Below are 27710 nucleotides of genomic sequence, written 5' to 3' on the forward strand. Positions count from 1 at the left end.
GCCACGAAGGGCAACGGGGCACAAAGGTGGAGCCCCAGCCAGACAAGGCGGGCTCCTCCCGCAGGTGGGAGGTGCCGCCGGATTCCAGCGTCCCGCGTAGGCCTTTCAGGCAGACGAAGCTTCCCGCGGAGCGCGCGGGTCGGCAGTCGCCTCTGCAGCCTTCCTCAGTCCGGGACGCCGAAGAAGAAGGCGAAGAGTGGCCGTCATGGGCAAGCTGCTGGCTCTCGCCTTCGTCGGGATTCTTGCCGCTTTAATTGGGGAGCGGTTCGTGGGATTTCGGTAAGGGGCCTCGGCCATACAGCTGTCAGCCACCTTGGCATCAAGCGTGTTTGTTCCGAAGTGAATCCCACGACGGGCTTCAATAGAGCCTTCGCCGTGATCCCGCCCTGCCGGGGGCGGGAAGGGGGCAGTTGGACTCCGGCCTCGGATTCATGGCCTGATTAGTGTGGAGCAGCAGCTGCTCCGCATTGATCCGGCCATGAACCCGACTTTGCATCCCCTTCCCACGTAAAAGTTCCTATGGATGCATGCCCATGAGTGAGTCCCATCCCATGTCCACGAGTAAGCCCGTCGAAGCCCATGGTGAGTGGCTTTAGGCGTGCTTAAACCCTGGGAAGGCTCTGCCTGCTCCCTGCTCCCTTAGGCACTGTTGTTGCCTTAGTCCTCCTATGTTGCTCGGTTGGTGTAAACCACAATCTCCATTATGCTCAAACAGTTTTGGACCGCAATCTTGTGCGCTTCTTCCTGCGAGGAAGCCCCATTTAACACAGCGGGACTTGCTTCTGTTCTGAGGAGACAGACCTAGGTGTGTGCGGTTGGAAATGTGTGGTTGGGTGGGAACCTGCCACTTCAAAGCTAATCCTACTCTAGCGGAGGTAACTTAACCTGTTTTAAGTAGTCTGAAGTATGCATGCTCTCCTATTGCAGATTAGAAGCTCTGCACTTTTAAGTGTCTTGACCTGGAATAAAATAAGGCCTGTTGAACTTGATGGAACAGCTCCCGGGATTGCCGTACAATTCTGTACAAAACAACAAAGAGTCTCTTGGGGCACCCTTTAGAGACTAACAGGTTCAGTGCAGGGTGTTGTGGATCATCATGCATGCATCTGATGAAGTGGACCGTAGTCCGTGAAAGTGGGATGAGTCTGCTGGAGAACCTTTTGAGGGTCTGTAAAGCTTCCTGGTGAAGATATTTAGGACTGCAGCCTTAGACGTCCTAACTCTGTAGAGGAGCATAGAGTTCATGGTGAGCTTGACTGCGAAAGGCATTTGTAATTCCATTTTCAGGTCCTGCACAGCAGGCTCAATAAAAGGGCTAAAAGTTTGGTAGGGAGGTACACTACCGTCTCAAAGGCTTTTATGGAAAATGAGCGCCAGTGGGGGGGAAGTGGGGGGAGGGGTAAGTGCACCCTCCCCACCCTTAAAGTGGCACCCCCACCCCCTTGAGCCACCCCTGCCCAGTTCTGTGCACATCTCCCTACTGTAGATATGCTGTTACAGTTAGAAGCTGGATAATTCAAGTAGCAAGGAATATAGTGGAGACTTGATACCAGGTTAGTTTATTGCCAATTTCAGAGGGACTGCATAGCAGTGTTTCCTCTAACAGGTACTCCCAGTTATTGTTGTTGACTACAACTCCCAGCATCGCCAGCTGCGATAGCTTTTGCTTGGGGATTATGGGAGTTGTAGTCAACAACATCTGGGAATCACTGTTAGAGGGAACACTGCTGCATAGGCTATCTTATGGCAATTTTAAGCAAAGCGTGCTCTCTCGCTCTCTCTAGTGATGAGAATGTTTGCATAGCAGTAAATCTAAGCAGTGTGTTTAGAATCTCAGCCTAAAATGTTCTGGACATGTATCTCTAGAGTAGTTTAATGATTTGCTCAGACTATTTGCTCTTTTTAAATTACTATTTGCCCTTTGCAAATAATACTCTGCATTGTAAGTCTGCTGTGTTGTAATCTTGCTGATGCAGCAATAAAGGAGAGATGGATATTGCTGCTGAACAAACTGTGAGTGCTTATCATGAATGTGCAGAATGAGAGCCCAAACTTGTGCACATCTTGGGGTAGGGATCTCTGAAAGTGTTGCCTAGTTGCTTGGTCCAACTACATGGTCAAACCCAGCTTAGATGTCTAAGGAGTGGAAAGGAAAGCTTGCATATTGGTAAATAAAAAAGGGAGAATGGTGTAAGGGAGAACCCTGAGCTATTTTTGGAAGGGTAGTATAGAGATCAAATCAAATAAATAAATATAAATATTGGCAGTGGAGCTGCAGGGGAGGTGTGGTGGTTTAGTTAGGGTGTTTGGGGAAACATTTTACGAAGGAGGTGGAAAGCAAGAAGGCACTTGTGAGGAGGAGGGGAAGACGGAAGTCTCACAGCAATAAATATGGGGAGGCTGTTCAGGTGAGGGAGCAACATGACAGAAGTTCCAGAAATGACTGTCAAAATATGAGATTCTTGAATGGAGAATGGCAATTTACCAGCATAAGATGCACCATTAAGGAAGCTGAGAGCAAACTTCTGAGTCTGTTTTCCTCCCATGCATTTTTTGTTTTTAGGAAGCCAGGGGAGGGCGGTCAGTTACAGAGAGAGGGCCTTATCTGTTGTGGTGTGCTCTCTGTGGAACACCCTCCCACAAGTTGCTTACCTGACACCCGAGCTGGTATATTTTTGGTGAAGACTTTTTTCTTTTCCCTGCTTTTTAATTGGCAGTTTTTATCTACCAGTTTTAATTTTAAATGTTTTACGTATTGACGTGTGTTTCACTGATATTGTTTTATTTAAACTGCCCTGGGGAATGAATGAATGAATGAATAGCTTTATTACAATCAATGTTCAGTTTATATATATATATATATACACACACACACTCACACACACACACACACACACACACACACACAGATACTACATTCAGATAAGAAGTAAATCATAGAGAATACACCAACATAGAAGCCTCATGTAACATCATCTAAAAAGCAGGGCTGGAGATTAGCTGTTGACGGATCTTAACAGCAGCTGCACAGAATTTGGCAACCTTGTAGGAAGGTTTCTTATCTGCAAGGAGGAGTATGGCATAAAATTCAGTAGTCTGGCTGGGGAAGTGTGATAGCAAGGGAGAAATAAGACTGCACCAGCTATTGTTATTAAAAGGACAAAACAGCAGCACATGGTGAACAGATTTGACCTCATCTGAGCTGCAGGGGCATAACCGACTGGCCAGAGGGGATTTCAGAAACCTTCCAGATAAAACCGCTGATGGTAAGGCATCATATCTTGTTCTGAGGAAAAGCCTGTGATGGCTCAGTAAAGAGAGGGACAATAGATAGATAGATAGCAGGCTCCCGGTTAAAATCACCAAGGCACCCTCTTATGGTCTCCGGAATGGAGCTTAAATCGTTCTGATGTTCAGTGTCCAAGACCCTCTGTTTGAGGATCTCCTTGGCTTGACTATAATCTAATAATGACAGATGTTCAGTTGAGAGGCCAAGTGATGACAATTTACCCATCAGTCCTCATGCCCAGGTGGATTGAAGCCTATCGGCCAACATAAGAGGGATCAATCCCAGGGGGAGAAATTTATCCTAAGCCAATAACTGAGGATTAAAATTCATGCTTTTGTTTCCACCCTATGGAAGCCCGTTTCCAACCTCAATGCTGCATTGGAGATACATCAAGGGGCCCTGAATACTGCTTTAATAAACTTGGATTGGATTATGTAGTTAGGGTAGAGGCTCAGTTGTGCACCATACAAAAGTTGGGCCAATGATTTAGCAGCAAATAACTGCATATTTGCTGCTAAATATAAAAATAGCTGCAGGGATAACCTCTCCACCTTTGGAGCGAAAGAATCTTAACGTTGCTGAAGCACTTCTTTGTGTCTGTTGGGCAACGTAGTCCACATGGGCCTTCCATGACCCAGTGGCATGAAAAATCACACCCAGATATTTAAAACTATTGACCTGCTCTATACGATGACCTTCTATACGCAAGTTAAATCTTTTAGGCCTCTTGGCAAAGACCATTACTTTGGATTCCTGGAAGTTAATTACCAAGCGGTTATCCTTGCAATAAGTGGCCAAGAGCCTAAGCGCTCTCCTAAGGCCCACAGGAGTTAGTGAAATGATAGCAGCGTCATCTGCATACAGCAGGATTGGGATAGCTGCGCCCACAATAGTAGCGCTGGATCGGAGAAATTATTAGCTAGGGTACTTATGTAAAGATTGAATAGGGAGGGTGCCAAAATGCACCCTTGTTTAACTCTTTTACTAGTGGTTATTAAATGTGAAAGTGAGCCTTGAGGGTTACATCTCACTCTCACACTGGTGTTATCATAGAGCTTCTGAATAAGAAAGAGTAAGCTCCTATCAATATCAGTGTCTCCTAGTTTTCCCCAGAGGCTTATCCTCCAGATTGAATCAAAGGCTGCTTTGAAATCTACAGAGGCCACATAAAAGGAGGACTTAGGTTTGTTGCTATATTTCTCAGTCAGATGGCGTAATACCAGGGCATGGTCCATGGTTCACCGCCCTGTTTTAAAACCAGCCTGAAAGACTTTCAGTCTCCATCCAGTCTTGCAACTTCCAATCTAAATGCCTCGTGTAAAGCTTACTCACAATACTCAGTGGGTTAATTGAGTGGTAGTTGGCAGGATCACATCTATGCCCCCTTTAAAATATGGGTACTATTATGCCTATGGCCCAGTCTTCAGGTATGAGCCCAGTTCGATCTATGCATGTGAAGAGAGCTGCCAGTACAGGGGCCCACCAATTAGCATTAAACTCAATCATTTCAAAAGAGATACAGTCATAGCCTGAGGCCTTGCCAACTTTTAAGGAATCCATAAGCTTCTTAACTTCAGCAACTGTAACAGGTGGCCATTCAGGGAGCAGGCCATTTTTAAAATCTACTGGGTCTAGTTTCTCCTCCTGGGCCAAATAGAGAGCTTTTAAATGTAATTCCCATGTCTCCATAGGTACCTGACTAGTCAAATGGGAGGAATAATGCTCCAAGCAGCCAGCTGTAATATGCCAGAAGAGACGGGAGTTCTTCTCTCCAACTGAAGCAATCAGCCGCTGCAAGGCCAACCTTCGAGCCTCTCTTTTCTTAGCTTTGATCAAGGATTTATATTGTCTTTTCAGGACTAGTAGAGTTAAAGGAATTGCACGTTGAGGGTCTTGTCGGTACAATTTATAGTTTGCCACTAGTTCCTTCTTGACAGTTACACACTCTTGGTCATACCAACCTCTAGCCCTGCCCGTTGGCCGACAGTTATAATTAGTTCTTTCACCTACAAGATGATCTTGGATCATATGGATGAGTGTCCCATAATGATCACATACAAGCCCAATCTCTCCCCTCATTAACTCATCATGAAGTCCCATCATGGCATTTGAATTCAACAAAATGTCCATAACTTGAGCCCATCTCTCATCCCATTTAATCCGTACTTCCCCAGCCACCACTTCCAAAGTGGAATTGAATTTATCCTTAAAATGGGATGTCCCAGCTGGCAAGTTCGTCCTTAGAATCAAAGGGAGATGGTCGCTATCAGGGCGAGAGTCAACATCCATTTGAACAACACTACTAACCAGGTTACGGGATGCAAGCCAGTAATCCACGGTTGACATCCTGTTCCCAGACCAGTAAGTAAATTCCGCTGGGTGGTCTCCACTCACTGTTCTATTTAGAATACACAAATCAAATCGATTGACCAACTGGGCCAAACACAGGCCTGCAAAATTGTATTTCCGATTCTTGGCCAACCTGGGGGGGAAGAAGGGAATCTCCCATATCTTCTGGTGGGACAGCATGGTAGTAAGTATATAAAGCTGTGTCATCCTGCCCCATCCTTGCATTGAAGTCACCTCCCACTAGAATCTAAGCTGGGGGTTGGCTTCATTGCATTCCTCTAGATATTTACCTAGGCTTTGCCATTGCTGCCGTACCTGGGAATGCTTAGATAGAGGGGTTAAGTATATATTAATCAGAACCAATTGAATGTGATTAAATTGCAGTAAAACTGCAGTCACCCACTGGGCATGAAAAGGCATGGTGGTAATCTTCACATGAAGTCCTGTTGTTATTAATAAGGCCAATCCTCCTTTGGGTCTAACCTGAGCCTTTTCTCAGGGTATTGACATATTGTACATAGAAACCATCCACCTCAATCTTATCCATGGCTCAAGTCTCCTGCAGGAAAAGAATTTAGACAGGTATTCTGTAAAAGAGAGCTCTCTAGATTTGCAAGCCCAACCAGCTACATTCCACGTGCAGAGGGAGAGTCTGCGTTGATCTGATAATTGTCACTTGAGTAGATCAGCAGTGGCTGGGCAGAGGCCTGCTCTTCAGGTGGATTTAATGGGTGAACTGGATTTGTAGAGCTCAGGGCCTTATCAAACTCCATTGGGCAGACATCCAGGGGAGATTGCTCTGTTATTTCTAGGTCTGGTGGAGGGGACATCTTGGGACTGGGTTGATCCTTTTTCAAAGATTCTATAAGTTTAGGCAAAGATGGAAGGGGTCCCAGAAGGTCCCCCAGCTTTTCCAATGATTAAATAGGCTCAGAGGGGAATTGCTGATTTTCCTCTGGTTCCATAGAATCTGAATTGGAGTGCCTCTGAGTGCTCTCTGGAGCTATTCCTGTTGGATGGTTTTGATTTGCAAGCAGTGTCTCAGAAATATCTATTGAATCAGAAGCCAAGAATCTTACTATAGACTTCCCATCCTGGGTCTCGGGATGCTTTATTTGCAGAGCTGTAGGGCTGTGAACTTCTGCATCAGTCCCATCCACATCTTTTATCTCCTGGCTCAATTGCTTCGCATTCACCAATTGTAACTTCATCAGAGATTCTGTTTCATGCATAGATCTCCTCTCCACAAACTCGGCAGGTTCCAGAGAGCCCTCCCCCACATTTAACTGTTCCTTAGGAGACATATCTTCTAGGATAACAGAGCATTCAGTGAGGGGGTCCATCTGTATAAATTAAGAGTTTAAAAACTCTATTAAGTCCTTGTCTAGGGAGACATTGGTTAAAGCAAATTGATCATATTTCCCTACAACCTCCATTTCACCAGGAGTTGAAATTCTGGCGTTATCAAACAGCTTATACTCAGCATGCCATTGACCAGCTTTTGCAAGAGGACTCACAATTGTTTGAACCGAGGACAGAGCCCGTTTGAGATTAAGCAGATTCTTATTGATTTCATTTATTGCTTGCTGCATCTCCTTTGCCGAATCATTTGAGAAGGTTAAGCTATCCTCTCGAAGACTGTCCAGAGTTTCAGCTGTAAGGCCTTGTTTATGTGAAACTATCTCAGCAGCTGGCTGTGGGAGCACATTTTCTGCAGTGGGCTTATCAATGTTGTGCTAATTCAGACTGGCTGTTGAAGATCTTGCAGTATTAACCCTTGCCGGTAGTAATGCGGAAATGGAGGTGTTTTGAAAAGCACGGACAGGAAAGATTTGATAGCCCTCCAGAGAAGCTCTCATTTTGAAAAACATCAAAGCAACAGTAGATTGACTGAAAGTTAACAGAATTCTTTTGCACTTCGGGGAGGAGAGCAACCATTCAGTTTCTAAGATATCAAAACTTTGAAGGTGACAACAAAGTAGTTGACCTAAAGAGAATTTAATAGCCTTCCGGGTAGAACACCTTCCCATATTGTATTTATTAATAATTATCTGAAGTGCAAAATGTTTAGTTGAAGAATTCTGGTATCAGACATCTTGCCAGAGTCACTCCCTGTGCCCACCACATTTCTGTTCACAGAAGTCTTTGTGGTAAAGCTAGCTGTACTAAATGAGTGCTTTTGCATAAGGGCGTCAACTGAAGTCATAATACAATCAACCTTCTGGCTAATTGAGTTTAATTTTTCAAATATTGAAAGGACAGTCCAAGCTGTTAGTAAACATTGTTCTCTAATAAAATCTATTGCTAATCTGGGGCACTCTTCTGGATCCAGCCCTCCAGCTGATGCAAGAGATAGGTTTGTTAAAAGCTCTTTATCATTTACCAAGGTATTATCCCCCTGCAACTGTCTTTCTTTGATAACTGTTGCTGCTTCACAGTCTCCTTTGGTGTCTTGATGTCCTTCGTGGCCGTAAATGTATCCAGACATGTCTGCTTTGAAGTTACCCGTCCTTGCACTTCTGGGCTGATACACTGCTCTTATTATTGTCCATTGTTTAGGTTAGCTCAAAAGTTTACAACAGAAAATAATCGGTTGTCCTTTATTTAAAAAAAAAAAAATCCAAAGAGAGGGGGGGAACTAAGCAATTGACCAGCCAGCCACCTGGTCTACAGTGCTCCGGCTGGTTGAGTGCATAACTGCTCCCAAAGGCAAACCGCAAGCAGAGGAGCAGAGTTTCAAAAGTGGGGGGGGGCGCTAAAACTAATTAAATCCTCTTCTAGGAGAGTCCATATATAAAACAGCATTAAAAAGGTTTTTAAAAGTCCAGACATAGGCCAAAATAAAAATAAACAAATAAAAAAGGCGGGGGGAGAATTCCCACTGATTGGAGCTAACAAGGCCAGCTGCTTTCACATCACCGTCTTGGTCAACCAGCTTCCCTGCGAGGTGGGGCGGATCTGAGGCCTCAGGTAAGGATGTGCACGGAACTGTTTCGAAGGCAGCAGGGGTCTCACTTTTAAGAGCAGGGGGAGGGTGCACTTACCCCTCCCGCCGCTTTTCCCTCACCGGCGTCAGTTTTTTTAAAAGCCCATTGGGGCGGCAGCATACCTCCCTGCCGCCCCATTGCCCTTGTCTTCCGGATATGACCGGAAGTCACCGACGCGCCTGCACATGCCTGTGCCGGCACGCTCAGGTACGTCGACGACTTCTGGTCATATCCTGAAGACGAGGGCAACGGGGCAGCAGGGAGGTACGTTGCCGCCCCGATAGGCGTTTAAAAAAACTGACGCCAGCAGGGGAAAAGCAGCAGGAGGGGTAAGTGCCCCCTCCCCCTGCTCTTAAAAGGGAGACCCCTGCCACCTTCAAACCATCCCGCCATGGTTCCGTGCACATCCCTAGCCCCAGGTTGCTCACCCCAAGGCTGAGAGCCACAAGGATGAGAGCCCTTGCACTCTCGCCAAGAGGCTCGCACCCCTGGCCCAGCCTGCTTCTTATAGCAGCAGCAGCAGCAGTCGTAGTGATGGTATACACCTGGAGGAGGTAGGACAGAGGGAAGCACACCAGTCAGTACCCCACTCAGGCTGTCTCTCTTCCCCCACCCTGGGGAATTCTTGTTGGGAAGGTGGTTCAGAAAAACACCTAAATAAAAGTATATGGCCATCCAACATTTCCATGATGAAGGCTGCAGTCCCATACATACGTATCTGGAATGGGAGTAAGTTCCATTGAACTCAGTGGACTTACTTCCTAGTAAACCTGCAGTTTGTGATGCACCTGTTGATTTTTCCTTATACTTGGTTTTTATGGAAGTATTTAGATATGTGATAGATAGACTATCTATAGATAGATAGGTGTGATAGATAGACCTACTTGATGGCTTGGTATTTGAGATGTAAGGCATTCGAATCTTTGCAAACTAAATTTATAAGAAGTATACTGCAACTTCCAAGGTATGTCTCAAATTCTGTCATTAGAAGAGAGGTGGGACTGACCACAATCGAATCATGTCATTGGAAAGCTATTATACTTTTCTGGCTAAAGCTTGTATTTACAAAGGTTGGGTTGGTATACCTTATCCTGGAGGATTCTTTTAAATCTAATTGGGAATTAGGAATCATGGAAAAATTATCAGCATATGGATTCTCCCTAATGGAGGTAACCAGATTAGGATTTGATCGAGCTAAGTGCTTGATTATACAGCGTGTACAGGATATAGAATTGCAAATGGGACAGGCAAACTTACCAAGCGGTATATATCTTGGAAGTCAGAATATTGAGCTAAAGCCAGCTCCATATTTAAGTAGTGACTTGATACCAAAGTTCAGGCGAGCTCTTACCCTCGTCTGACTAAATGCTCTACCTACAGCGGTCCTATTTGGAAGATTCGCAGGTACGTCAAGTGTATCTAGAGTGTGTCCATGTGGATCTGGCCATATTGAAACAACTGCTCATGCCCTGTTGTATTGCGATTATTATAAAGAAGTAAGATGTAAATTAATAGCCCCGCTTTTGAATAATTTCCCTGGCCATCAAGATGAATTTTATTTAAATTATTTGCTTACCAATCCAAACTTTGATGTTGTATATACGGTGGCTAAATTTTGCTATATAATATGTCAAATGCAGACTCACATCGTGTAATGAATTTTTATTGCTGTTTTTCATTTGTTTTTATTTTATTGTACTGGTCTATGACCGAAATAAATAAATTGATTGGCATTTCATAATTTAACATGTTGCTTATATTGAATGTTTTCTATTTGACACTTTTCTAAGTGGTATATTATCTGTCTCATTTCAGTTTTAAGAAAATATATATTTATTCTACCTTCTCTTTGCAGATATAGAATGTGTGCTTCACGGGAACTGAAACTGAAGCGGCTTCCCAGTTGCCATCTTGTTAAAGGAATTGGTAGGTCTATTGCATACTTTGTTGAGATTGGGGTCCCATAATTTCACTGCTGCATATCTTATTTTAGAAACCTTGTTAATGCAATTCTCCTTTTTCTTTTTGTTTACCGCCTTAATTTATACAGGTGCTTTAATAAAAATAGCGTTTTTTGTAGAAGAGTGCAGGAAAAAAAGCAGATAATGAGTTTATAGGCCAGTTATGTATAACGAATTGGGCTTTATAAAACTTCACTGCACACATGAAAATCAGGTGAATTGGTACTAAATGTTTGCCCTTTCATAACAGCTGTCAGAATCCCAACTTAAATTCTTGCTTTCTGATCGACAAGAAGGTCTGGCCCTTGGTATAGACACACTCTCAGGTCTCCTAGTAATATATTTTAGGCAAGGGTAGATTTTTCAGTGCTAGAGGTTGATGGAAGGGGAATCATGATTTCTGTGGGTAAGTTGGCATTTCCACAGTTACACTTGGGTGCATGTGCCCAGGGGCCCTGGCTTCATTTAGGTTTCTAGGCATGTCTCAGTGAGTGTACAAGTGGCCCTCATTATCCACACTCACAGCACCCACAGTTTTGCGCATTCACGGTGAGGCAGTGGAGATGCAACCTTGTTAGACGTGGTTCTAACTATAGTGCAGATTTGCCTATCTTTAGTTCCTAGGTGGCTGGAAATGACTTCCGAGGTCATTTCTAACCACCTTTTTATTGAATGGAGCCATTTTGTGGCTCTTTCGTTGGGGGGAAAAATCCCTCCCTGTGATTTTTTGTGGAAAATTGCTGGAATTGCAGGTTTGGAGAGGCATTGCTGGATAGCTGGAGACCTGCAGGGCACGGTAGGATACTTTATTGCCCTTATTTCTGCCACCTCCCTGCATTTTTAACATTTTTTTTAACCTTCGGGAACCTAAACCCCAATTCCCATTCCCTCAAGGTCTTGTTATCCGTGGTTTTGTTATCGGTGGTTGTAGCTGAGAGTGGAACCCCCGCGGATAACGAGGGCCACGTGTATGTCTTTGCACTTTCCTAAGGGAAATGCCCATGCACACACTACAGTTATGTTTGCAGATTACTTTAATACATTTCGGTCCTGCTTTGCCTCCTAGGAGTTCAGAATGGTGTTCATTGCTTTCCTCCCCTACTTATTCCTCATAATGGCCTTGTGAGGTAGGCTAGGCTGGGAGTGAGTGACTGGCTTAAAGTCACCTGATGAGTTTCATGGCAGAAAAAGCGGTTCGAGCCTTGTCTGATTGCAACCACTTCAATTATGGAGCTGCCTCAAGTAGTCCATCACTACGGGAGGGACACTGGCAAAAGGATATTTTCAGGTTCAGACTTTTTCTGTGATGAATTATGCCTGCCAGTAGCCAATACAGAACTGCATTTAAGCATTCTTAGTGCAGCATGAATTTCTTTCATACTGATTTGGGCAAAAATGGAATGCTGCCTTGCATGCCACAATTCTGAGGCTGTTTATTTTGGAATTTGATGTTGTGGGCAGGCTGTCTTGTTTTCTTCCTGGGCGCTTTCCAGATTACACCCTAGAACAGCAGTAAAATGCTTTGGCTTGGCAGGATCGTATTGAAAATGAACCCCAGACTCTCAAACAGCTATTTTTCTGCAGTGGATATGCAACGTTGTCGCACTAAGTCACAAAGATAAAATCCTAAGTAAGGCATCAGAAATGTGAATGGCACCTTGCTGTCAGCACTGGGGCTGCAGTGTCACAACACAGAAAGTACGAAAGCACACGTTGCAGAGCTGTAGTGGCACTGTGGTAAGGGTGAATCTGGAAAGTGTCCTGGAGCACAAGCAAAAGAGAGAATGGAATTTGTGAATGGCAGAGCGTTGGAGAATGGGTCTGAGGCTGTGTGCTCTGAGTAGCAATACAAAACGGAGAGAGTGAAGCCAGGGCTTCAGGAGAGCCTTAACCAACTCCCTCTCCTCAAGCACTGTTCCCTTTAAGGCATGTGCACGTCTGCGCGCTCACACGTTTTTTGGATGTCCACTCAGTTCATTTTCGATCCCGCTCAGGTTGAATCAGGAAGGCCCCATTCTGAATGCAGGTGCGCGCACACACTGCCTTGGTACGGCCACCCAGAACAAAACTCATTCTGCACTGAGATGGAAAAAAATTAGAGGGACCACTGCCCTCAAGCCAAAGATTAACCAGCCTCTCATTTTCTCCTCTTCTTGCATTTGCTTTGGATGGGACAGAGATCTCCATAGCAATCAAGTCTCTTGCCATTTTTAGTCACAAATAAAGAAAACAAATTCGAAAGCAAAGTTTTTACTGAGGTGTAGGATTTTGTGTGTGTGTTTTTAAAATTGTGAACACTTTCAGGTAGGTCTTGCACAAAATGTGGGGCAAGGTTTTAATATACTATATCAGTTCCCACACAATTGAACTTATTGAAAAAGCCAGGTATTGACCTCCCACGAAGGTTCTCTAAAACATGAGCCATCCACCTATCCCTTCAGTTTTCTCTCCTCTGTATCCCAGTATTTACAACCACTTCTACAGTAGCCTCATCTGTCAGCACCAATAGGGAGTAGATTAATGGCCAAGCATCACAGTAACCATAGCTATCATGGCTGATGAGAGAGTGATTAGTTGGACAAAGATTATTCTACTTTGCTGCTAGTACGGAACAAGACAACATTCTCTGTAGCCAAACTGCAGTCGTATGCATGCTTGCCTGGCAGTAAGCAAGGTGGCTTGCTTCTGAATAAACATGCAAAGGGCTGCTAATAACCAAAGCCAATGATCTTCAGTTGCTGCCTTGTGACCCACACCTGGGTTTTGCTTGTGAACTCTCGCGAGAGCTGCCACACATGGAATTAGCGACAAGTACACCTAGGAGAAATATATATATAGATGTTTGGCACCCCCATTGCCAGCCCAGCACCTTGGATAGTTGCTTTGGTTTCCTGTTCCTAAATCTGTACTTTAAGTGTCACTTCTGCAAGGTTTTTTTTTTTTTTTAAGTCCTTCTATGCAATTGTATTATACTCTCTCTCACATGGATGTTTCTGATCAAGATTGTTTCCCTTCTCTTTGCAGAGTATGGCTCAGAAGATATTGACATTCTTCCTAATGGCCTGGCTTTCATTAGCTCTGTACGTATTGCTACTCTCTTCCTCCTTCCCCACAGGTGGTAGGTTGTGTTGAGGTTCATTGTTCACTTAAGGTATAGTTTGTTTGTTTATTTATTTATACATTTTATATCCCGCTCTTCCTCCAAGGAGCCCAGAGCGGTGTACTACATACTTAAGTTTCTTCTCACAACAACCCTGTGAAGTAGGTTAGGCTGAGAGAGAAGTGACTGGCCCAGAGTCACCCAGCTAGTATCATGGCTGGATGGGGATTTGAACTTGGGTCTCCCCGGACCTAGTCCGGCACTCTAACCACTACACCACGCTGGCTAGTTGAAAATTGCAGGCTGGATCTATGTCCACAAAGTAATCCTGGCCCTACCTGTGACCTGAATGGAATAAATACAACCATATGGATTCATGGCAGACTGATGTTTGAAGTGTGCAAGAATGATTTTATCAACAGTTCAGTTTTGTTGTTGTGAGAGTTATTTCCTCCAGGTTCCCATGAAGCTTCATGTGGGCTGCTTGTGAATTTTGGTCAGTTAGGAAGGCTCAATTCCACCGGTGGCTCTCGGTGAATAGCACAGTGGTTTTATGGTGGTTCCTTATTTTCTGTGGCTAATATGAACCAGTGTGAAGGGCACCTTACCTCCAGGTATCTCTGCTGCCATCACTCAGACCTGTTTTGGGAAGATCCGAGACCAAAACAATACTTCTCCCTCTGATTTCTTGCTTTGTAGCATGGTGTGTCACGTCTGGTGATGTGAGAGAGGAAATAAAACATCCTTGCACCTTTTAAACACTGAAATAACTGGTTTTATTTAAGTTAAGTTTGTTCAGTTGTTGTTCCTAGAAATGTGCATGAACCTGTTTGGGGGCCCTTTTATGGGCCTCCGAACAGGTTTGAAAGACTGGTGGTTCAGCTGCTTTGAAGGCAGGGAGGAGATAACTTTAAGGACTGGGGAGGGTGCACTTACCCCCACCCCACCCCCCGGTCACATTTCCCCTGCTGGCGCTCTCTTTAAAAATGGTCTGGCAGGGCGGCCGCGTACCTCCCTGTGTTGCCTCCTCGGACCGGAAGTGACCAGAAATAACAGGCGTGCATGTGCATGTCGGGGGCGTGCACACACAGGTCACACTTCCTCGCTTGTGCGTCCAATGTGTGCGCGAGCGAGCCCGAGGTGCGTGCACGTGCCCGATGGGCACATGCACACCGGGTACTTCTAGTCACTTCCGATGCAAGGAGGCAACAGGGTGGCAGGGAGGTTTAAAGAGAGTGCTGGCAGGGGGGAATGCGGCAGGGGGAGGGTAAGTGCACCCTCCCCAGTCCCTAAGGTTACCCCCCCCCGCCTTCGAACCGGCAGGGTCCGTGCACACCACTAGTTGTTGCACAAGTTCTTAAAAGGGATGGTTTCAGGTATTAATTTGTAAATTAGATGGTGGTTTCAGGGGTAAAACACTAACTTATAACTTACAACTTACAGCAGTGCATAAGCAGTGGTTTTTAAGATGATAAACAGTTAAGATTCATTCTCGAAGGCTCTTCTCCTTTGGGGTTAGGATGCCTTGTGTTGGGGGATACAACTCTAGCGCGTTTCCCAGATTACACGCTGCCACGTGTCCCATAAGTGCCCCTCCATATTGCCAGTGTTTTGACATCACGCTCGCTGCGCTGTCAGCAGGGTGCTGTCCATATTTCTGATGCCTTGTTTCAAATTTTAATGATCCATTATGGCCCTATAACGTGGTAATAGCATTGCAAGAAAGTAGCTGCATTTCTCCGTGGTAGGGAGGCTTGCAACGGAATTTATGCGTTGCCGCATGTTGCAGTATGGACAGTTCTTTACCCCCCCCCGCCCTGCATTGCTTACTTCCTCTGCCCCCTCTCCTTTCCTCCCCACAGATCCCAAACCCCACACCTTCCTCCTCCTCCACTTGCTTCCAGTATAACTTGAGTTTGTCAACACAGAAGGGGAGAGGAGATGGAGGGAGGAGATCGGAGGGGTTTTATTATTTTCCCGCTGGGGTTCTTTTGTGCAGTCCCCTTTTAATTTGCTACTTTGGGATTCATACTAGTGCAGAGATTCATACTAGTGCAGCTGAGCAGATTTCTGAATCCAGCCCTTTCTTGTGCATGTTTACTGAAGAGGAAGCCCATTGAACTAAATCATTTACTTCTGTGCAATCCCACTTGCTTACTGTGTAATCCTTCTGTGTTGACAAACTCAAGTTATACTGGAAGCAAGTGGAGGAGGAGGGAGGTGTGGGGTTAGGGATCTTGTTGCATTTTACCCTTTCTCCCCTTCCTTGTTCTGCTTTTGTACTATGAAGACATAAAGCTCAGGGACACAGGCTTTCTATCTGAGTATGTAACTTCCTAAATAAACCTTTTCAAGCATTTGGACCTTAAATGTCTGCCTCAAGAAATGGGGCTTGGTTTGTCTCACACACATGCTCTGCTATCACTGGGATCATTGAAATCCCTTCTCTATAAGACTGTGCTAGGTTACTTTGTTTCCAACCTGCCTTCCCTCTGAGGACTCCAGGGCTTCCCCCGCAAAGGCCATTGCAGCTGGGGGTGATGTATGCTGTAGTCAACAGCATCTGGGAATTCCTGTTACAGGGAACACTTCAGGAGCACCTCCTCTTTTGTGAGTTCTCCATTCATGGTTTCGGCTATTTGCGCAGAGGCGTAACTATAGGGGGGGCAGGGGGGGCACATGCCCCGGGCGCCATCTTTTCTGGTCACGTGGGGGGCGCCGCCATGACCAAATTTTTTTTTTAATTTTTAATTTTTTGTTAATACAAATGTTTCCTGCTCAGTGCAGCAGCGCTGCAGCAGTCAAGGGAGCGCGTCGGTGCCCCCTTCCCCACGAGCGGTTCCTTCCGCGCCGCCTGCGCCCCCCCCCCATTGCTTTGCTGGCACCTGGCAGCCGCGGGCGCTTGTGAGGAAAAACCTAAGTATAATGTAGTATGTTGGGGGGGCGGTGGGGGGTGCCATTTCAGTGCTTGTCCCAGGCACCGTTTCCCCTAGTTACGCCTCTGTATTTGCGGTTTGGTGATATATACCCAATTTCTATTATTGCAGGACTGCAAATGCCGAAACTGCAACAATAGAAACTTTGCACCTATGGGAAGGATACAATTGGGTTCCTCAGTATTTACTAGGCCCTCAAAGTTTCAGTTATCGTGGGTTTTGGCAATCGCAGTGGTAGCCGAGAACGTAATTCCCACGATAATTGAGGGCCTCCTGTACTAAATAAATAAGGAAACCTTGGAGGTAAGGGTTAAAAGCTCAGTTTCAAACACAACGTTGGTCTAACTGGTTTGATAGCTTGATTTCCCCCCACCCCCTGCATGTAGAGGGGGTGGGAGAAACCTCAACACTTCCTCCAGCTCATATATAATGAGGAGTAGCAGTTCATTCCAAAGTGTCATGTCATGTTTATTTACAGTCATAGACCAAAATTTAAAGCATACATAATAATACATAAATGATATAGTAGTAATATATACAGAGATCCAATATTATCTCATCCTAATCGGCAGTTTCCAGTTTGCATAATCTGGTTTACCATCTGTTGTCTAGCATTCTTAGCTGCCTCACAAAACTTAGCAACTTTAATTGTTACTTCCTCTTTCTGATCTGAGAGCAGATAGTTGACACAGAACACATCTGTATGTCCTGGGAAGTCAGCCAGTAATGAGGAGATATAACGAGATCGAAAATCCCTATAGAAGAGGCAGTGGAGTAAAATATGAAAGATAGACTCCTGTTCTCCAGAGCCGCAAGGGCATAGTCTCTGCTCTTTTGGTATCCCTCTAAATTTACCTTCTAGTTCAGCTGAAGGTAGCACATTAAATCTGGCCAGTGTGAACATCCTGCGGTACTTAGTAATTGTAATCTTGTCCAAGTAATTCGCAGGTTTAGTATTATACATTTGTAATCCCATGAAAACTTCTTTAGAGACTAGAGATCGATCAGTCTGCATTTCCATGTCATAGATCTGCTGCTTTAGTATCAGTCTTGCACGAGAAAAACCCATTTCTAATAAAATGTCCGGACTAAAGCCATATAAACTTATTTGATGAGATATTGACAGCTTCCAACTAGAGTTAAATTTATCCATAAAAATTAGGTGATCAAGGCCTGTAGAGAAAAAAGACAACCTTAACCATAAGCTCAAAATGGAAAACCACATCCGGGTTTCCATCTTAGGCATACCAGTTTCAACCCTCAATATTACATTGGGAACACATCTAGGAATCTGTAAGAGAGATCTCAAAAACTTCATCTGAACTACCTCTAGAGGTACGCAGTTAGTATATGGGCCCAACTGCGACCCATAGAGCAACTGAGGGCAGGCTTTAGCCATAAATAGCTTAAGGGCGGCTCATTCCAAAGTGGAAGCAGAAGCTTTAAATCTCCTCTTGTGCATGACTGAGGAGTGAAGAGCATGTGAGTCCATGGTTTGCTGAGGCCAGTTCCTGTAGTGCTCAACCATGGTTTAGTGTTATGTCTGAACTGGGCCACAGAAGCCCTATTCACATGTTATTTTCAACACTTGTAAAACCAATGTACAGTGTACACAGATACAGATCTATACACAGCTACAGATTTTCACATGTTATGTTGAACATAACTACAGCATGATGTTTCCTATCCATACCATGCAGTTGAGGGACCTGAACCTACATTCATTTTTTAAATGAATGCAGGTACAGTCAACCACATAAAATATGTACGAGTGGACGGACATCTGTATACTTGTACAACCTAATGTGTGAATAGGGTTAGTGTTACCCAAGATTCCATTCTTATGTATCTAATCTTTGAGACTACGGTTGTTCTTTGCAGGGAGCTATAAAGTGTCAGTGAGATTCCCACATTGCTAGTGGTCTCATGTCATTTCTTCCTTAAGTTTGAGCTGTCTTTTGCTGTACTAGAAATGGAAGCATGAAGGTGTCTGGATGCAACCAGTGACAAACTGTTGGTTTCTTTTATTTGCTACTCAAGACCATCTTTTTTTGTTTTTAAAAGGGTTTAAAATATCCTGGGTTAAAAAGCTTTGCACCAGATAAACGAGGGGAAATACTGCTGATGGATCTAAATGAAAAAAACTCTCAACCAACAGAACTAAGAATCAGCCGTGGGTTTGATTTGGCAGCCTTTAACCCGCATGGGATCAGCACATTCATTGGTGATGGTAAGTAGACTTTCCCATAAGTAAGGTGTATACAGTTGCAACATGTCAGTTGCTGACCCCATGGGTTTAATTCCCCTAGTTGGAATCAGCGTGGCTGGAATCCTCCTCATTACACCAAGTGCAGGAGGAGAAGATGGATGGTAGGACCAGGGAAGTAACAGAAAGGAGAAGGACCAGCTACTGCATCCCGTTTAATTAGATTTAGAGCAAAACTGCAGATTCTGATCTGGCAACGGCAGCTGTAGGAGAGGTTCTCCTATGGCTTCAGTCTAGAAGCACACTTTGAATTTCTCTGCTATCTGAGAATTTGGATCTTGCTTTTCTCCCTTGCAGTTTGCGTGGTGTTTTACTGGCAACCTAAAGATTGCTCTCCTTGCTGAGCCCCTGGTGGCGCAGTGGTAAAACTGCTGCCCTGTAACCAGAAGGTTACAAGTTCGATCCTGACCAGGGGCTCAAGGTTGACTCAGCCTTCCATCCTTCCGAGGTCGGTAAAATGAGTACCCAGAATGTTGGGGGCAATATGCTAAGTCATTGTAAACCACTTAGAGAGCTCCGGCTATAAAGCGGTATATAAATGTAAGTGCTATTGCTATTGCTATTGCTATTGCTATTGCTATTGCTGGATTCTTTCTGCAGTCAGACCGGCTCTGCAGATGCTGCTCCTGATCTGTGCCTCCTTCTGCAAGGCCTTTGAACATAGAGAGGTCAAGCAGTTTATCAGCTTTCCCAGCCCAGTTCTCATGTGGGATTGGAGAGAGTGCAGAATAGCTGTTGCATCTGTGCAACAGTCTGCCCCCCATGTTACAATAGGAGACTGCTGGATAGTGGCAGATGTGTTGAGCGTTGCCATAATTCGCCATCGAAGCTCTCAGAAGGGCACATGTGCCTCCTTGTAGGCTTTGTCAGACTCACTTGATTGTTCACTTTCACTAGACGATGCTGTATACCTCTTTGTGGTAAACCATCCCCATTCCAAGACAACGGTGGAGCTATTTAAGTTTGTGGAGGAGGAGAATTATCTTGTGCACCTGAAAACCATCAGACATGAGCTGCTGGCAAGGTAATTCCTATCAGAATGAATCTCTCCTCTTTGATATTGAGAAACACAGCTTAACTTAGAAGGCCTTTTCCAGAATGTGTTGTTTTTTGAACACAAGTAGGTAGCATTCAAGGTTCTTTATTTGCGACCCAAGATCAGCATAAAATAACATAAACAAAACATCTCATAAGAAAGAAAGATACAAGTGGGAAAAAGAAATATTTAAATATATAGATCAATATCCACGAATAAATAATCAGTAAAATTTTAAAATTAATCAAAGAAAAGCTCACTGTCGTAACAATACTGCAATAGAACAGAATTTGGCCACCTTAAAGGTGACATCTAAAGTTCTATCCGCAAGAAGATAAGAAACATAAAAATCTCCTGAGCAACCTGGGAAGGGTGTCAGAAGAGGAGTTAATAAGGAACATCTTAAATCTCTATATAATGGACAGCGCAACAAAACATGTTGGATGGATTCGACTTCCCCCATACCACATGGGCATAATCTATCCTCCCTAGAAATCCCCAGAAACCTCCCTGAGAGCACCGCTGAAGGTAACATATCATGTTTTGCTCTGAAAAAGGCCCTCTGGTAGCATGTCAGACTCAAGGCATTCAAATAAGCAGCAGGCCCCAACTAGAACTGCTCAAACCCAGCCTCCTGAACATAAGTATGTCTGAGCATGATAGCTGGAAAACTAGATACAGCCTAGCTCCCTAGATCTCCCTGGATCTTGATGCATTCTGGCTTCAGGTCACGAAATGCTTTATGGCAGGAGTCCTCAAATTTGGGTCCCCAGATGGTGTTGGACTACAACTCCCATCATTGTCTTTGGCCATGGTGACTGCGTATGATAGGAGTGGTACTCCAACATTTGGGGACCCAAGTTTGAGAACCCCTGTTTTATGGAGATGTTTATATACAAATGACTGTGATAACTGTGCATCTTTTGTATTGACTCTTTGTTGTTGCTGTTGCTGTTGTAGTGTGAACGATATTGTGGCATTGAGTCCTGACAGTTTTTATGCCACCAACGACCATTATTTCACAGAGTTAATCTTGATGTTACTGGAGATGTTCCTAGGCTTGACTTGGACAAACGTTGTTTACTACAGCCCAAAAGAAGTCAAAGAAGTGGCCAAAGGATTTTATTCTGCCAATGGAATCAACATGTCACCTGATGGGAAGTAGGTTTCTGGTAGACTGTATAGCTTATACATATAATGGTGTGACTATGCAAATTGGGTGGTTAAATGTGATGTTTCCTAGAGCATATTTGGGAGCCAGGACTGGGTGCACTGTCATTGTGTGGAAACCCGTCTTCACTCCTGGGAAGTGTTTGATTTGGTCAGATCTCACCAGCTCAGAAATGAAGGAGTTATCAGAAGGCAGGATGCTCTTCAGTGCCTCCTTGCAGACTATCAAATTGTCAGATTTTAGTCATAAATATCTAATTTGTTGGATTTCCTATAGGAATCAATAGGATTTTTTTTTTAAAAACCTGTGGAATAACTGGGCAAAAAGTTCTCAAACTTCTCATGGTGGTTGTACATGGTAGTGTGTGGCATTTCAAAGAGATTGGTCCTCAAGTTTATTTTCCTTTTAATTTTTTAAAAAGGTTTTTAAATGACCATAATTGCTTAATGTTATGGTACAAAGTCAGACCATTGAGAACAAACAAGGTGAAGATTGAAATAGGCAAAAGCAAAATCTCTCCTCTCCCTATCTGTCCAGAATCCCTTCTAGCATTCTCCACACAGAGTACTAAAAAGAGAGAACAGCAACTGAGCATGGATAATAATTGAATCTATATTTCTCTTAAGCATTGTGACTGGACAACAACAGATTTGAACCACTGACATGATCAATTGCCAATGGCCAGCTTGAGCTGTCACTCCAAACATCTTCCTGTTTCCTCTCTCGGCCTCTTCCAAATAAGCCATTGCAAACAGTGGTTGACATACCACATAAGCATGCATCAGCCCTGTAGTGCTGCATCTACACATGTTATGCTTAGTCATGGATTCAGATAAATACAGTGCAAATTTTATTGTTTACATATTCCTTTTTTTAAAAAAGGTTCTCAGAGTGGTTTATATAGCATGATAAAAAGAAATGAAAAGATAATTCTAGTCCCAAAGGGGCTCACAATCTAAAAAGATACTAGCAGTGGCTTACTAGAGAGACATTGAATAGGGACAGTTGTTTCCCCTCGCTCCTAAATGAATGTAAGAGAACCACCCCTTGAAAGGGCCTCTTTGCTCAGTTGGTAGGGAATAGTAAAATGTCTCGAGTAGTCAAAGAGAGTGGGGTGAGTTGACATCCCAAACTGGAAGCTGTTCATCAGAGAACTAAACTTGCTCTTCTTTCATTTCAAGGTATGTTTATGTTGTGGATTTGTTGGACCATAATATTCATGTATTTGAAAATCATGCCAATTTCACTTTAACTCCTTTGAAGGTAAGTTTTGGTTATTTGGGGACAGAGTCCAATCAAAGTGTGCTCTGAAACAAAGCAGGGGCATTTGGTAGTTTCTCAGACTGATTTCTATTGATATAGCTAATGAAATGATTCTCCATGTGCTCATCAGTTCACATGAGAAGGTGAATCTTGTTGATACTTGGAGATTTTGCAATGTGTTAAAGGCAGGGGGGTGTCACCAACATTCGCTCAAGGCGCTGCACCTACCATCACTTAAGAGCTGTACTCATTTCACTACCTAAATCAATGTAACTAGCAAAAAACCCAAGTTCCCAGTTCACCAGAACAATTACAAGAACAATTTATTGTGACTGGGGATAACAGGAGTGGTAGTCAACAACAGCTGGGGTACCAAAGGTTGCCAGCTCTTGGTCTACTCTGATAGGGAACTTAGGACAGTTTGGGTTAGATAACAACCAGCATTTTTGTAGTTCCTCCATAAAACTAGTCCAGTTCAACCAGCAAATATCTCCCACCTTCCTTCCAGCATAGGGGATAAGTGAATGCATATTGCCAAATAAACAGCTAGAGGGGAAATTTATTTTTGACATAATGTATGGCGATTATAGGCCACTTAATGGCACAGCAGGGAAACGACTTGATTAGCAACATAGAGGTTTCCAGTTCAAATCCCTGCTGGTATGTTTCCCAGACTGTGAGAAACACCTATATCAGGCAGCAGATATATAGGAAGATGCTGAAAGGCATCATCTCATACTGCATGGGAGGAGGCAATGGTAAACCCCTCCTGTATTCTACCAAAGACAACCACAGGGCTCTGTGGGCGCCAGGAGTCGACACTGACTCAACGGCACACTTTACCTTTATGGCAATTATAAGCTTTATCTCCATATTGCTTGGGTTCTTTTCTATCTAGGTGCTGCAGTTGGACACTTTAGTTGATAACATATCAATTGATCCTTACACTGGAGACCTTTGGCTAGGATGTCACATCGATGGTTTTAAACTGTTTATGTATGATCCAGAAAATCTTCCTGGCTCAGAGGTTAGTACCGTGTTCTTTATCGTAAGACCTGGGAGCCAGTGGTGGCTCTCATCAAGCCTAAGTGCAGTTCCCTGACTCACTGTGTGTTGGGCCTGTGTGAAGCTTCAGCCAAAGCAGAGTCCTCTGCCCAGTCCCCTTGGCACCATGTGGAGTTGACTATTCCCACCGAGGAGTGCTTTGCAGTGTTTTTGCTCCTTTAAGGGAGATGTGTAAGAGTTTAGAAGGTAGATTTCTTTATCTACCCCAGTGCACAGGTAAGGAGAGCACCGCTAACTAATATTGCCCGGAGACATGGAGTTCAAGTTCTGCGTAAAGTATATTATTTAGGAAATCCATTAGGGAGATTGATATGCCTACATGCCTGACTGCTAGCTACATACAGAAAGCGGGGGAGGGAGGGACAAGGAAGTCTCTCTTTCTCCAGGTGAGAGAATGAAATGTGAGACTTTTGATTTAGAGCAGAGAAAGCATAATCAGAGAGGGGGATTCCCCTGCTCACAATCCCTACCCCTAATGGTCAGTATAGGGTTGCTGGTGCTAAGAGATGATGTTATCAGGAGCTGCATCAACAAAATGAAGCTCTCTTGAGCCCCTGCACCATCTTGGAAGGCCTCCACGGAGTGGTTGGAAGCATCGCCCTTCCAGTGCTTTCCCCACAGAGCTCTTGAGAGGGCTCCCTCCCTCTTAGAAAAGTGCAGCATGGTGGGAAACAGCTCTCTCACACTGAAGGTTTTTTGCTAAAATGGCTCCTGTTTGAAAAATAGTGAAGGTCACTACAATTTGCATCGTAGAAAGGAGACCAGGCAATTGCCAAGCCTTCTTTCCAGCTGTTGGGAATTCTCTGGTAAGAGATACCCTTCTGTTACAGCAGAGTGCACTGAGGCACAACACAGCAGAGTCTGCCTAGGCATGCCTGTATGCTGAGAGTAAAAGAAACTTGGAGCCAGTTCATAGTTTCAAATCAATATAAGGAGTCTTTATTGGAGAACTCCATTCTAGATAGGAAAGTGGAGAGATAGGATCTCTAATCTAGTTAGCTAGCTGGATGCAGAGGGATAGATTCTGCATCTCTGCACACATGGTGCAGGGAGAGAGGAGAGCGGGTGTGTTGCAAGGGAGAAGAAAAGGAAGAGGAAGCGGCAGGAAGGAAGGAAGTCCCTGAGCGTAGCAATCTACATATCAAAGGGATAGTGTCAGAGCAGTAGGGAAGGGATGACCAATGTCTTGACCCCTCTAGCCCTCTGACTCACTAATCTGTCCCCCTCTGTCCTTGAGACATGAGACAGCGCAGAGTCCTTTACTTCCAACACCAACAAAACCTCAGCTTCACCGAAGAGGTGGGAAAAACCTCAGTGTATTAATATGCAGGGACAGCTGCCAAGCTAACTGCATTGGGCAGCAGCCAGAGAGCAGTGCCAAAGTGCATCGCCTCTTTAGTGCCCATTTATGTATGGAACAGAAATGCCTTTTTGGAAGGCTGCACTTTTTGGATGCAGTTTTCTTTCTCGAGTCCCTACCCTTTCTGTCAGCTTTCTGGTGCTTAGTTCTGGCATCATGGTGCTTTTCTGCCCGCGCACCCCTCCCCTAATCTGATCCCTGTCTTGTCCTGTCATCTGTTGTGAAATGCCATGTACATAGATAGGCTGACAGCCATAGCCTCATGGCTACTCGCCCCACTTAGATAGATGCAATAATTTGGGAGTGGGTGGTTTCTGTTGCAGGAAATCAAGGATAGTTTCCTAATCCTAAAGAGCTTGAATCTCGTGTGGTTTTTCACTCAGAAGAGCAATCTGGGTGGTCAGCTTCAAAGGTTCGAGGATACTCCTTGTAGCAGAAGTCAGAACAGTGATAAGGCACAGTAAGAACAGTGCCTTGGTGGGGGGAAGAGGAGGAAGGGACCCCTGACCTCACTGGGCTGGCGGCAGCAGTTCCCAGCAGACCCCCAGGCAGTGAAGGGGAGTGCTCAGGCTGGATGCTGAAGGTCCCTCCATCTCTCTTTCCTTCCCTCCCTCCCTCTTCTTTCCACGTGCTGCCCGCCCCCCTTCCTTCCTTGTAGTGTGTGCTTATGTATTTCCTTTCCTCTTGTCCCTCTCTTCTCTCTCTTTTCCTCCACCTCTTCTCCAGCAGTCTTTTGGATACTACTGCCAGGATTGCTGCCACTGCCCCAGTGATAGTAGCTACAACCCTGTTCCATGGGGTTATTTTCAAAGCTCCACTTCCTTTCCCTCTGTTGGCTGCTTTGTGTCTACGCTGAGACCCTGGAGGGCGGGGGGAAGTACCAGGACATTTTCTGGAACTGTCTGGTACTATCCTTGACTTCCTGTAACAGAACACCACCCCCCAAATTATTGCATTTGTCTAAGTGGGGTATGTAGCCATGAGGCTATGGCTGTTGGCTTATCTATGTACATAGCACTTCACTATACCACTGGATAGCCATGTATACATAATAATGAGAACAAGTGAGAGGTTCTTGAATCCAGGAGTTATTCTTCCTTGAAATTAAGATCTTGGGCTTTTTAAGGAATTACATTAAGGAATCCCATATAGGATATGGTGAAAATTCAATCTCTTGATTGTTAATCTTTTTTTCATTAGCACAAACTTGCCTTAAATCTGGAAATATTGTTTTAGTTCTTTCAACTTATTTTTCTTACGTACTTTCTGAACAGTTTGCAGGCTTGATTGAACTGGTATTAATTATAATTAATTAAAACATTTTGTTATTAACTGCCATAAGTTCGTTCATGAAGAATGCTAGCATAAAAATCTTGGAAGTTTTAAAAAAAGGGAATGTGAAATCTTGGCTGGAGGTGCTCTCATGGTTATGGGCAAAGATCTTGTATAAGTATCGTAATTTCTGCCACCTTTCAGGTCCTTCGCATCCAGGACATTCTTTCTGAGAAGCCTACAGTCACCCAAGTGCATGTTGATGATGGATCGATAATTCAAGGAAGTTCAGTGGCTGCACTATATGGCAAGAAGCTGCTTATTGGCACTGTGTTTCACAGAGCTCTGTACTGTGACCTGTAACCTGCTCTTCGTGAACTTTGCCACAACAGAAAAGATTGATTTGCTTTCGGTAGGAAGCCCAGATGATGAGTTCTGAAATGGCAAACTCTGACCTCTGTGGCAGTCAAGGTTAACCAGAGTGATCCTGGCTCCCAGAAGGAGCTAACGTAGGAATATCTCTCATGATTTTCTAAAGGAAAAACAGTTATGCTGGAGGGCGAACGTTGGATTTTGGATGCCTTTGGAAAGCTGAGAAGCAGAGGATAAAGGCATACCTCCTCTTCAACCCTTGCTCCCACAATAACTCTGTAGCTATGGTTCCACTGCTTTGGTAGGTGAAAATTCAGATCCAAAACAGGTGTGATGTAGGAAATTCCAACTAGATCTCCCAATGTGTGTGTGATTTTACTTTAAAGCTGCTACAAGGTTGGATTCCAGCTTTGTTTGAAGCAGCAGCAGCACTTGAAGGCAGCACTATTATTGTTACAAAATGGAGGGTTAACTGGGTGGTCATTGTTTTGTATGTTAAAATCACTGCCTGATGGCTTGAAGGAGGTCCCTTCATAACTTCTACCACCACCAAAAGCATCTACCATTGGGAATCCTGAAGCTGTCCCCTCTCTCCTGCTTTGTGGCAGAGATTCATGGGAAGGTGTAAGATTGTCTGATCCCTCTTTCCCTGCTTTCCTAGAGATATGTGTCAAATCAGTGTGGGACAGAGACTTTTAGACTGGAATAGAGGTGATCAGGCAGGAGTTGCAGCATCTTAGGATGAAAATGTCACTCTATGGGAAACTGATACAAACTGCTCCTGCCTTCTGACCTGCTATCTCTCCAGATCATCCAATGCTCAGCTTTTTATATCTGTGTAATAATAAACCAAATGCTACAGGGATACTTTAGCTCTGCAGTGCCTCTTCTTCCAAGATAAACTAGAATCCAAAGAATACTGCAAACCCCTGGAATGTCTTACTGCACATGGAAGTGGGCAACTGAGGTAGCACAACATTTTTTCTGTCTATTGGAAGCCATTTTGGACATCAGGAAAGTGGCACGCAAACCAATGAATGAATGAACCTTTTCTCCAGGGTTTCCCCCATATAAATCATTTCCCCAAGTTGCTATTAACCCCCACAGGGAAAACATACAGGTACTGATCTTCTCCACCTTTATGGCTCCAATCAAAATCGGAGCTCCCAGACATGCCTTAAAGTTTGAAACCACTGGGAGATCAGATTTTGGATCTCCCATATTACATCTGTTTTGGTCCTGCAATTTGTACTTTACTAAATTGTGCAGCAAATAACCATAGT

General features: G+C 44.3%; 1 protein-coding gene across 3 annotated transcripts; it reads left to right on the forward strand.

The window, feature by feature from the left end:
* On the forward strand, nt 1-27292 carry LOC128331526 (serum paraoxonase/arylesterase 2-like). Of its 3 annotated transcripts, none has more exons than XM_053265052.1 (9): nt 1-279; nt 10481-10551; nt 13611-13666; nt 18687-18852; nt 19786-19912; nt 20885-21085; nt 22277-22358; nt 23257-23385; nt 26260-27292. In XM_053265052.1, exons 1-9 carry the CDS (start codon nt 206-208, stop codon nt 26416-26418), a joined length of 1065 nt encoding a protein of 354 aa, XP_053121027.1. In that variant the 5' UTR covers nt 1-205; the 3' UTR covers nt 26419-27292. The 3 variants fall into 3 exon arrangements, with proteins under 3 accessions (XP_053121027.1, XP_053121029.1, XP_053121028.1); XM_053265054.1 differs by lacking the exon at nt 1-279 and adding an exon at nt 950-1246; XM_053265053.1 differs by lacking the exon at nt 1-279 and adding an exon at nt 2377-2408.
* The last annotated feature ends 418 nt before the right edge of the window (nt 27293-27710 follow it).

This window comes from Hemicordylus capensis, chromosome 6 (assembly GCF_027244095.1).
Source record: "Hemicordylus capensis ecotype Gifberg chromosome 6, rHemCap1.1.pri, whole genome shotgun sequence".
In the NCBI taxonomy this organism is placed as follows: Eukaryota; Metazoa; Chordata; class Lepidosauria; order Squamata; family Cordylidae; genus Hemicordylus; species Hemicordylus capensis.

Coding starts and splice junctions, on each gene's coding strand:
- LOC128331526 (XM_053265052.1), top strand. CDS start 206: ATGGGCAAGCTGCTGGCTCTCGCCTTCGTCGGGATTCTTGCCGCTTTA. Junction 22,359..23,256: donor TCACTTTAACTCCTTTGAAG/GTAAGTTTTGGT, acceptor TTTTCTATCTAG/GTGCTGCAGTTGGACACTTT. Junction 23,386..26,259: donor AAAATCTTCCTGGCTCAGAG/GTTAGTACCGTG, acceptor GCCACCTTTCAG/GTCCTTCGCATCCAGGACAT.